The sequence below is a fragment of the Antechinus flavipes genome, chromosome 3, assembly GCF_016432865.1.
Source record: "Antechinus flavipes isolate AdamAnt ecotype Samford, QLD, Australia chromosome 3, AdamAnt_v2, whole genome shotgun sequence".
In the NCBI taxonomy this organism is placed as follows: domain Eukaryota; kingdom Metazoa; phylum Chordata; class Mammalia; order Dasyuromorphia; family Dasyuridae; genus Antechinus; species Antechinus flavipes.
Window position 1 is genome coordinate 493,300,698 of NC_067400.1, and position 13,013 is coordinate 493,313,710.

The window sequence follows — 13,013 nt, forward strand, 5'->3', positions numbered from 1 at the left end:
CCTGTGATCAGTCCACTGCTGTTTTGTGAATATTTACACCAAAGTCATTGTCAACTAGTGTCACTGAATAACTTTTCTAATGACATTGAATTACATCTAACAAGGTCAATCAACATTATGTCTTTTTCTTTTGACACAATAGCCATTGAATAATATAATTTCAGAGATAAAATGGAATATAGAAAACATATATTGCCCCCACCCCAGTTTTGCATGTGGAAAAACTGAAGTTTGCCCAAGACCATGTAACTAATTGGTAAATGATAGGGCCTTAGACTTATTTACCGATTCTCATTCTAGTGATCTTCCCATGACATTTTGCCTTCCACCAACATCTACAACCCTTCTTTCTCTATTCTTCCTAGTTTCATGTGCTAGCTTTCTAGTACATGTTTAATTTGATTCACTAATAACTTTTAGATCCTAATTAACTATATACAAAATGTATATGTAGATTTTGTGCAATATATATATATATATATATATATATATATATATATTTATATTTGATGGAAACAAATAGTTTCCATGTGAAATCTAAAAATATAAGACAGTATCTAAGAGTCATCAGAGAAGGCATTCAATTAGTTAGAAAAGTAAATTTGTATAAAATTAATATGACTAAAATTGAGGCATCCAAAAGACTGAATTTTCCCCAAATTCCTGTGGTCCACCTATGCCTTTGAACCATACTGGACATCCAAAGACATAGCTTCCAGTTATAATATAGTAGGCAATGCATATACTGATTATATTAATTAAATATGTCATTCAGCTAACGTCTATGATATCAAAAGGAATACATTTGTCGTTTGTAGTTAATTTCCTCATGTGATATAGATTAGACCTTAATGAATAAGAAATGAAGAGGAGATCTTGAAGCATAAGATTTAACTCTTTTTATTTAAAAATTTGAGTTATGTTTATAAATGTTGCCATTTTTTCTGTCATTAACATAATATAACCCAAACTTTTAATAATAGTCACAACAGATATAAAAAGCACCTTGAGGCAAAGTGGTTTAGTTTAAGGTAAACATGAAAACAAAAAGCAAATTCCTAAAGTTGAAAAGCGTATGAATCTGGACCTGTGGTCTTAAAATATAAAGTTGTGTAAAGCCTATAAATATTCTGCCTTTTGAAGATATGAAAGTAGTAGATAGTATAGGAGAACTAGATGAGGACCATAAAGTGCTCTTTGTAATAGTCTTGTATAACAGTTTCTCTCAAGGCTATTAGGAATGGAGGCTGTACAGTGAACAAAAAAAGCATATACTTTGAAATATTTGTTATGACATTTTAATGTATTCTCACTATATATCCATTCTTGAAATATCTAGGACAGAAATTCTTAACATTTTTTATGTCATGCACCCCTTTGGCTGTCTAGAAAAGTGTAAGAACTCTTTAAAGAATGAGACTTTTAAATGTATGAGTATATGTGTGTGTACACAAACATATATATAAAAATAATATATATATTCATATTATGTATATTTTATATTATATATACATATGTGTGTAAGTATATATATTTATATTATATATACATATGTGTGTAAGTATACATATATACATATAATTACAAAGGAAACCAATTATACTGAAATTGATATCAGGATTTTTTTTTAAGGTCGCAGAATCCAAGTTTAAGCTCTATTTCAACAATAATTACATGAAGCTTCTTTTATGTCCTTGAGAAATAACTTCTTCTGAATAGAAACGAACTCCCATCATATGTTGTGATATAGGAGCCACCTGCCAGTGGCGGGAGGTTTAACTCAGACCTGTAGAATGGATCTCTTCTTGTGAGAGGATGATACAACGAGACTAAGAGGCAGGTGCATTCTCTGACCTCTCCACTGAGAGGCAGTTGCGTTGTCTGACCTCTCTCCTCTTCCCTCTGCCTCCCATTTATCTCATTCCCAGTCCGCAACACCTGTTTCAGCAAAGGCTGCCCTGCAGCTCCTTCAGATGTTATGATCCACAGCTGTGGAGGCTCTCAGAGAATCGACCTGTCCCTTCACCTAGGCATTATCACACTCCATTATCTCATCATTCACACTGAGTAAACACCCTGCTGAAAGTATCCTTGCTTCAGGTATACCTTTCCCAGAGATCCCCACTATCTTCGGTCCTCTACAATCATTCTTCAAAGCAAGAGAAAAAATACTGATTCATTCTCATCATGAAGTATTCCCAGATTAGGAATAGTCTTGGTATGTATAGTTCAGAAATCATTAACTCAAAGAAGCCATACATTTCTGGAGTTACTACACAAATAACCTCACAAACAGCTTCTAATTATTGGCCAAAAAAAAAAAAAAATGCATTCACATTATCTACAATACAAGAAAGTATTTCTAACAGCTAGTATCATTCTCTGAATTTTCATGATGTCAATCTGTTTAAAGAACCAAAATTAAAATTGTTGCAAAATGTACAGTAAACTGCTCCAAGAACAAGCAAAGTTTTAAAACATAATGTTTTATCATTGTATATATGTGGGTTTGCTTTTCAAATCTCTAATTTTATCTACATGAGGAATTCACAGGATAGAAAACCCTTGTACCAATGTAGATCTTCAGTTAGTTTGCAACTTATCTAGTCTTAGAAAAGTCACCAAGGACATTGAAAGATCAAGTACTTTGCTCTTGTCCACATTGCTAAGTAGGTGTCAGAGGCAGGACTTCTGCTTCTACATTCCATGAAACTACCTTTACAATGGAATAATGTAATTATAAAAGCATACAGTTAGAAGAAACCTCAGAAGCCATCCAGGGCAAGCTCAGTGCAAGCCATTACAAGAATCCCATCTACAGTACTCCAAAGACAACAAACTGTCCTTCAGATTCTTCTTTGCCCAAACAACCATCATGTGGCTTAATTTGGATCCCAAACAGCTCATTTTTGGCATTTTTCAATTTATTATGACACATCTTAAACATTCATGTGTGTGCTCAGATATTATTAATTAAAAGAAATGTGGATAATATTTGAAACAATCATTGCCAATAACAAAGATCCATGCAAGAGATAATCTGCACTCATTCCATTCTCTTGTCTTTTGTATCATAGAAAAAGTATTTCTTTAAAGAGTATTTAAATTTTGCAATATCATTATCTGAAACAAATGTTCTAGTTGTTATAAATAGCTTATCTTCACATATGCATCATAATAAAGGAAATCATTTCTTCTCTGAGAGAGCAAGAGACAAAATTAAATAATGGATGAGTTGTTTGCACCATTCATTCTAAAGTATAAGATCATCACAGATCCCATGAACTGATAAATCCAAAAGGTACTTTCCTTGATGCCTATTTATCACTGTAACTGCAGTTGTTCTGATAATGTTCTAATCATCCTCCATCCAAGAATAGGGTGTTTTGAGCTTTCTGTGCATGCTGTAACTTAACACTGATTAAGAAAGATTGATGCTAATCTGAACACCCTGGTCTTGATTACTATGAAAGGAATTCATCTTTTGCTAAAAAAAAAAAAAAAAAAAAAAAAAAAAAAAAAAAAAATGTGGTCAGGAGACTAAAAAGCATCTCAGGCCTTTCCTAAGATTGTTTCCCATGAGCTAGTTCAAAGAGTTACTATTGCCAGACAACATGAGGATTTCTTTTGTCTTCTCAATTTCCTAGAAGTTGTTTTGCCCATTAGGAATATGTTCATTCTTTATTTTAAAAAAATGAGATAATCCATGTGTAAGAAAGCTGCATTTTATTGTTTATTGGTCATTTTTTGGTAACTTTGAAAACTATATGATAAATTTGAATGTACATATCAAATATATTTCCTAAAAGAGCTTTCTCTTGCTGTTCAATTTTTAAATGCAGCACAATATGTTTATGTCATATATTCCCAATTAATAATTGCTTAAAATAATTAACATGCTTTCCTTAGAGTAGGTCATGTTTGAATTTTGAATTGTTGTTATATAAATTGTAAAGTCCTAAAACAGGTACTTTTACTAAAAATGCAAAGTTCCCCCCTTAAAACCACCTTGAACCAGGCAGGTTTGCAACATTTTAAACTGGCACTTCATCCCTCTTTCAGCAAGCATCCTCTGCAGATTTAATGATCAGGAACATCCTTCTGATGCATGCTGGGAGATATGGCTGCAGGGTACAGACCACAGCCGACAGTGTGTCAGATGAGGCAGATCTTCTTGTTAGGGGTGAGTATGTTCATAGTGCAGTCTGAAGGCATGATCACCATAAATTACCATACAAAGGAATTTAAATGCATGTACTTTGAGCATATCAGTACTGTGCATTTTACTTCCAGTTTTATAATACATGTTATTTTTTTTTTGTGTAACCTTTGTTTCTGAAAGCATCTAAATGATAAACTGTTCCATAGCTAATGACACAACAAATAAACCCAATGAGAGAAATCAAGGTATTTTTAATAACAAGGAGTTATAAACATCTTTATTTAGTACAGTTTGATAAATGGAACTGGTTTAGCCAACAATGTCAATTTAAAAAATTAAATTCGAGTCAGTAAGACATTTGGGCTTCATAAGTAAAAAAAATTAAATTATTATGGCAAATATACTTATTGTTTCAGTAGTTCTTAAATCCTGTTTTTGTGACAGAAAAAAAAAAAAAAGAAAACTCATATATACCATGAGGACATTTAAGCCTATTAACTCACAGGTGCCTAAAATATTTGAAGATGTTGACATAAAGCTTATCTGTAAATAAATAAATAGTGGTTAAATGCTCATTGTCTTTTTGAAACTATAGATCCAAACATATATATATATATATGTATGTATGTATATATATATATAAATTTTCACATTAAACTATTTGAATATAATTTTATATTGCATGTCATGACGTTTGTTCATTCTCTGACTATATAACTTTTTCATTCTATCCAATAGTAGCAAAATCTTATGTTCTAGAATAATGCCTTGCTTTTATCTATCTTGTAGAGTTCCCACGAGTTTAAATTCATATTTGAATCTCAAATATCAAAATTGTGGAAATAGTAAAAAAAAATACAAAATATACAAATTTTTCAATATATATATTTAGTCATTTCTATTCAAGTGTTTATTGACTTCTGTTTTATGCACATCATTGGTAAAAAGAAATATGTTTTTAAGAGAAGAAATGTAATTTCCTCACCTGGGGAGATTCATCACCTTTTTTTTTTTTTACTCCTGAAAATCTAGTTATGTTTCACTTGAGCCTCTGTGGAGACTATATATCTTTATCATTGTCCTCTTATAAACATTCAGCTTACTCAGTGTTCATTTCTTCTATAGAAATTTAGTTACCTAAAATTCCACCTTTGTGCTACATTAATGAGGGTCATAAACTTCCTTCTCTTTCACAGCAGTCAAATTTATGGAAAAGTTGTCATTTTTTCAGCTCACTTGGCCTCCTTTAGATTATCTCTATTTATTCTTTAGTACTTGCTAGTCATTCAGAATGATGCTACTTAGATTGTAGCATTTCAAAAGGAACAATACAATTTGGACTCCCTTACTGTTCTTTTTGGATATTGCAAGGGGTGAATTGAAATAGCATGCTCACATTCTGCTTTGTAAGTAAAATTAAACTAAACAAGGCTTGGAACATAACTCAGGTTTGGCTATTTCATTTTCTGCTCATCTAGCCTTTGGCTTTATGCCTAGGAAATGATAGAATACATAAATTCCAGAATTTTACTTGATAGCAATTCCAAGCAGGTTGCTATTGTCTGATTATTCATGTAATATTCAATTCAGAAGCTTTCAGTTTGCTAGTTTGATCAAGTAGCCAGTTTCCAATTATATATTTGTATTATTTTTCTAAAATTAACACAAATGACTCAGTAAATACTTCTGTCCTGTCCAATTGGACCAAACCAGATTTAAGCACTGAATTAACACTTGTTCTGATCTCCTTACACACACACACACACACACACACACACACACACACTTTTAAGTTAATGATCCCTAATGATTAGAGGGGTTGTTGGATTTTGGTATAGTTCTCATATATCCTTCTATCTTCTTTTATGCCTCCATTCAATGGTTTACAATTTCATGCATTCATAGCATCCCAGGCTAGTATATCAGAGTGAAGTTTTTTAGGTTAAACCATTTGTAATGCTAGCCACAATTTCAATAGCAGAGTCAAGCAAAAAGTTATTTGGAAGTGTCATATAAAAATGACAAGAAATGAAGGGAATACTATTATCTATTTATAGGAGGTGATCTCTGTATTGGAATTAAGAATTTCAGGAACTGAGTGAACTATTTTAGTATTGGGACCAAAGTAGGGTGGGGAAGAGAATGTTCCCATCCCTCTCTCACACTGATGGGGGTGAACTCTGAAATTGTGTCCCCTTTGATCTATAAAATAATCACTCTGAGACTGTGTCCCCTTTTATCTGTAAAAGAAAGGAGATTTGGGGTTTCCCAGAGAGTCTGGGAGGGAGCACATTTTCCAGATGGCCCTTTTCTAAAATAAGCAGCAACATTCAATTGAAAATCTCAGACAACTCACCCCACATTGATCTTTTGGGTAGCCGGAGCCCCATTCAGTAAACTCCAAATTCTGGAAAAAAGCCTCTAAAGTAATTTCATTCAATTGGGAGATCTTGGTCTGATAATCAATTCAAACTGCCCCCAGCCCCAAGATTTGTTCATAAAATAGGTTTCTGTTAACATATTCTTTGCAAATCTCCTCATTAAGAGATTTGTCCACTAAGAGAGAACTTCTTCGTAAAAAATAAAACTTCCTTTTTTGCCACTAAGATTTTGGGTTCGTGAATTCTTTTCAGGTTAGACCTGCCCCAATACAAGACGGGATACTCACATCAATTCTCACACCTCAATTCTCTACCACTAGAACAGCATCAACACTATAAGTGAAGATTTAGGGAATCTATACATTTCCATCTAAGAAATTCTATTTCTCCTCATCTCATCAAAGCCAGTCAAAGCTTGATTTTATAGGTCCATAAAGATAGTATTGCTTGTATAGATATTGACAATTTCTACATGGTACCTCTGATGTGTTAAGAACTATCTGCAATACTTATTTCCACTGTGGCTATGAGTATATGTTGTCTGTGAATGTCAGCATTGTTATTTGCTTTTAATCTACCATTATTATCCTTTAAAATGGAATTTCCCCATAAATAATCATCTGAAGCATAAAAATCACTTGTTTTAAGCATTTAATATTCAGTGAAGCAGTATTATGATGGCATTATGCATAATTTGGAAAAGCATAATAGAAGTAATGAATATGCTAGAGGAAATTATTCTCATATGGTATAAAATGAAATGGAGATACACCTGAACAAATGTCCACAATTTTAGAGACCTGTTCTAGTATAATATAATATTATAAAAGGTATGGATAGAGGATACTTCAGGGAGCCCTTTTTTTTAAATCAAGAGAATTATGGTGTTCTATTGGAAGGGCTAGGGAGAGAAGAGAGAGAGAGAGAGAGAGAGAGAGAGAGAGAGAGAGAGAGAGAGAGAGAGAGAGAGAGAGAGAGAGAGAGAGAAACAAAGAAATATGGGCTGAAATTTCAAAGAAAGAGAGACAGATAAGACAGAGGGAGGGAAGAAGGGAGAAACAGATAGGAAACAGAGAGAAAAACATTGAACTTCACTGTTTAGAAAGGGAAATCTCCCAAGCATTTACATTTTCATGATTTGCCTTGCTCTTGCTACTCTACTTTGAAATAGCTTTCAATAGGGCCACAATTTGTGAAGTAACCTCTGAATTTTGATGGTGAAGGTCTACTTGATCTAAAAAAAAATTCACCTTCTTAATTCCCTCTAGATATGTGCTCTCTGTGCCCCAAAATGGGATAATAGTCCCATCCTAAGGACTATTCTTTCCTGGATGTATAAGAATTCACTAAGGCAAAGGCGATTAATTCAAGACAAAACTTAAAGCCATTCTCCCTTAGCTTTTTCCTTGCAATGTACAAATCAAATGCTATTTTTCAAATGAATTTCTCTTTCTCCTCTCAAATTTCCCCAATTTATTTCTGCTTTTAAAAATTAACTTCCTTGAAATTTAATCTACTTTTTCTGTCCAATAAGAATTTGATGGTATGAACCTTGAACTCAAGAAAGAGTCTAAGAATGAATTTATGAATCCAGGAGATGTCATCTGAACTCAATGAAGCTGATACAATCACTGAAAGAAAGAATATAGAAAGATAGGTGGCTTCAGGAGAGCAATTTGTGCTACATCTGCCGGAATATAGGTCCTAAAGGATGATCCAGCAAAGGATACAGAAAATTAGCAGGCAAATATGAAAGAGGGGTGTCATGAAACCTCAGAGAAGAGAGAATATCTGAGTGAAAAGGATGGTCAACAATATTAAATACTGTAGAAATGTCAAGAAGGATGAGTACTGGGAAAAGGCTGTTCCACAGACATTTTATTAAATTACACTCTATAAGGAAAAAAATCTATGCTAGATATTTGAGAAACAAAGACGAAGATACCTTATACCTCCAATATCATGTGATGTTTCCCCTTCAAGCTCTCAGAACAGTACAACTTTGCACTGAAGATCCTGTTATAACAGAGACTATAGGAAGAGAAGAATTTTCTTCCCCCAATCCAAAAGTATAAAACATTACTGTTCTCAGGTCCAGAGAGAAAGAAACTGCTTCAGGGAATATTTGAAAATACTTTGTGAATAATTTTGATGAGGAGAAAGATAGTACTGATTTGTTTCAGCCTCAAATATCTCACAACAGTCTTTCACCTTGGAGTGAGCTATTATTTGATTTCCTATTGACACCACTGCACTAGTGAAACACAGAAGTCATAATAATAATGGAATTGAACAAAAGGTTTAATTGACTATTTTTCAAAAATTCAAAGCACAAAAGTGGACAAAGTATTAAGACAACTTCTACTGTTTTCCTTTTTTTCACATTCATATTTTGAGAAATAAATTCAATTTCCCCAATTTTTAAAGACTGTGTACAGAAATTGAAGGAGTTGCACATACCTTTAGAGTGATGATACTTTTGGATTTTGACTTATTAGGAGGTTATATCATTAAGAACATAAACTTAATAACAATAAGAAGGGAAACTGAGTTTGTAAATATACTATAGTATTTGGGGCCTGGGAATAGGGAAGGGAATCTGAGTTAAGTACAGGTGCAATGAAAGTTACAGTTCATTTCTAATGTAATTTTTTTAGATGTAATGAATAATACATTTACAAATCACACTCATAATTCACCTTAAAGTTTTCAGATTTTTTTTCCTCATAATGACCCTATGAATCATACAGTACATCTAATTTTTTCACTATTATATGGATCAGCACTTCTTAAATTTTTTTTTCTACTCATGACCTCTTTTCACCCAAGAAATTTTTATGTGGACATATATAGAGAGGTATATAAAATAGATATACAAATCAAACATTTACTGATAATAAATCATGATTTTATAACCCCAACATTCACTTACATCACCTTATATGGATTTTACAACACATTAAAAAGCTTTAATATGATGACTGATGTGAATCTCAAAATGATGGTGGGACACGGGGGTGAAATGTCAAAGACAGGAGTACAATTTAAGTTTACCCTGCCTCTGATCCTAGCACTCTTTCCATTACACTGAACTGCCTCTGGATATTAATAAGTGTTAATTAGGAAATTAATATTAATTAGGACTTAATTCACAAATAATTAACTTAAAATAAAATCTATGATAAGTGCAAATATTTCTGTTCTTATGAAGTAAAAACACAAAATTTCTATCTAAAATTAGATAGAATGCAGCTTTACTTATAAGGAAAGGATAGTAGATTGAAAAATTGCCTTGAAGCCAAGAAGACCTAGATTCAAGTATTACCTCTAATATATAGTGGCTTTATGACTTTTAGCAAATCATTTTAACCTTCCAGTTCCCTAAGAAACTCTTAATATGTTGTAGAGAAGATATATAAAGTTTCCTCATCTTTCCATATGAAATTCCCTATGTTAGTGAAAACACAGGTCCAGTCTCTCTGACCCATATTGAGACAATGAAATAATATGAAGATTCTTAGCTTGGGTTTGGTAATTCTTATTTTTTTTTGCTAAGTCAATTAGTCACAAATGCTATGTTAAGTCCTAGTTTCATACAAGACTATGGGTATATTGCAAACATATCATATTTACCTATGTTGGGATTTACCTCTATACACAAGCCAAATTGCTAGATAGAAAAAAGAATTTGCTTTCTTTTGATTCTTTAGCTAATTTTGAGCTTTTAGGGGTTTTTTTGTGTGTGGGGGGAAGGGTGGTGGTTTTGGGTTTGGGTTATTTGTGTTTTGGGGGTCTTCTGGTTTGTTTTTTTTTTGTTTGTTTTATTTTGTTTTGTTTTTTGCTAATTGAATCACCTAGATAGAACTTTATAAAAGTTATGCAGACTAAATAAAATATTAGCTCTGATAAAAATTATTTGTCCTTCGTTTTCAAAGAGGACCATGATATCAGGGAGGTGATGCCATGACATGCAAGTGAAAAAGATTTAAATAAGGGAAGCTGGGCAAGCACCTACCTCACTTTCCCCTCCAGAACTATCTAGATCCAATGGCCAGACAGAGATCAGGGTGACTGAATGCAATGGGAGACCTTCGCCTTTTTAAGCTAATGTCTTCCACTGTTCCCAGTTTGACTGAGAGTGCACTCATTCAGTGATTAAGGGTAGGTAACAATTGAGACAAAAAATCTACTCTTTCACCTAGTCCAAAATAAATAAATAAATGAACAAAACAAAACAAAACAAAACAAAACAAAACAAAAAAAAGCCCAATCTAAATAAATGAATAAATGAATGAATGAATCTGGAAAGGGAAGGCCCTAAGGATTTCTGGCCAAAGTAGAAATGATTGCTTTTTACATTCAGTCTGAGTCAGTCTTCTTGATTCATCAGTTGATTGAGCAGATCTAAAATTACAAATACAATTCAACTAATCTGCATGGTCTATGTTTGAGTATGTATATGTCATTGTTTCTGTATTCATGTAAACACAGAATTAATAATTAAAGATTTTAAGATAAGGAAGTATTGATTAACATGGTATAGAGTGCAACTGATTGAATAAAATAACTTTTCCTTTTTCAATTTATCAGTTTAAGATTATGTAGTTACAACTTCCATTGCTCATAAAATTTTCTTAACAAAAGGTTTGACTGACTTTTTATTCCATTAAAAAAAATCTAGATATCAAAGTATTATATTATCTTTATCCTTAAAGTTATCCAGTTCACAAAAAATTTTTTCTATATGTTCATGATGAATGTTCAGTCACTTTTCACATTACATTATTAGAATGAAGTTGTCAATGATTGATTTCCAGGATTGACATTACATTGAGAAGACCTGGATCTAAATCCCACTTCTGATGCTTACACCCAGTGTGACCTTAAATTACTTAAGATCTTAGGAATGAGGACTAATTAAGGAATTAGACTAGTGATTTCTGAGGCAAGCTTCCTCCAAATATGAATGGATGAACTTATGATACATTTTCTAAGTATATTCAATGTCCAATGTCATTCCAGGAGGGAATTATTAGATATTTTTAGTTATCTTTGCAGATTTGATTGTAATTTGTGACTATATTAACTAATCATTTTTTAGTATAACAAAGTATCTCATTTTTCCCAAAACCAAAGAAACTGAATTTTATAAATATATACATGCATGTATACATATGCATATGAATCATGTGTTATTATGGTAGTATTGGTGTTTCATTAGTGCAATGTGTAAATATCCAAATTATTACCAGAAGGTTTGTGTTCTGCTGATTTTCAACTACTGACATGGCCCATCTCCAGACAAGACAATTACAGAATGGTAAGTTTTTAGACTTTGCTGTAAAACTTAATTTTATTTCAACCAAAGTTTTCCTCACTGTCATTCTGAAACAATTATCTTGTTTTCTTACAGTATGAAACATCCCATATTTTTATTTTTCTATCATTCTTCATTGAAGCAATTTCTAAGCAGATTCAATAGAGAAGGGGGAAAAACTCACCCTTCCTGGGAAGAATCTACTCCTGCCTTTTTAAAAATTTGTTTTAAAACTCCAGATTGGCTTTTGTTCTTCTGGCAACACCTGGAAAGGTAATGTCTCTGTTTCACTACATACTCTTTAATTTGAAATTACAAAGCCAATTAGTTCTCTAACGAGTTAGAGCAATTGAGGTGAAAGAGTCAGAAAGAACTCTTGAACACCAGATGAAATCTGTTATTGCCAAGAATAAGAATAGATGAGCTTAGTAGAGTTAGTAAAATTGATTCTGATTTAAATAACTCTTCCTTGTCTTTTCTAAAATATATGATTGGTGTTATTTTATGCAAACAAAGCAAAAGGCAGTTAAACAGATTTGTATTTCACATTTGTAGTTCTTGGGAACCTGAGTTAAAATTCTACATTTTTTGGTACATAAGGGGAAAGGAAGGGAATAAGTATATACTGTATAGTACATATATAAACAAGTATATATATTATGTGCCAGGCACTGTGACAGTGATTTGTAATTATTATCTCATTTGAGCTTTATGACAATCCTTGAAGTAAATACTATGATTAGTCCCATTTTGCAAATGCAGAAACAGAGGTTAAGTGCTTGACCAGGATGAAAAAGCTAGTAACCAGGCTTGGATTTGAATTCAGATTTTTTAACTCCCAGGCAAGGCTGTATTTAATTTGCTACATAGCTCCCTCTATAAAGGAATAATGGTAGCTGAACATACAATAGGACTACAGCATCACATTTAGAGTAATGTGTGTGTATGTCTCAATCTATATGTGTAATTTAGAAAAGTTTGAAGCAGTACCTGAAAAACTAAAAAGAAATCAGATATTTTGTCTAATTTTAGAAAGGATATGCATTAAAACTGAAAATAGTGTAGACAAGTTGGAAGAGGGGAAAGAGTAAATATAGACAGAATGAGTTATAGTAAGGACATTTACAGGGTTACTTACTATGGAAAGGACAAC

At 32.5% G+C, this 13,013-nt stretch overlaps 1 protein-coding gene across 1 annotated transcript in view; it reads left to right on the plus strand.

The window, feature by feature from the left end:
• The window catches only part of CNTN5 (contactin 5), an 853,760-nt gene that overhangs the window by 734,939 nt on the left and 105,808 nt on the right, over positions 1-13,013 (plus strand). The window contains exon 13 of the mRNA XM_051986848.1: positions 4,063-4,183. Within this exon, the coding sequence (XP_051842808.1) occupies positions 4,063-4,183 (121 nt within the window). The remainder of the gene's footprint in view (positions 1-4,062; positions 4,184-13,013) is intronic.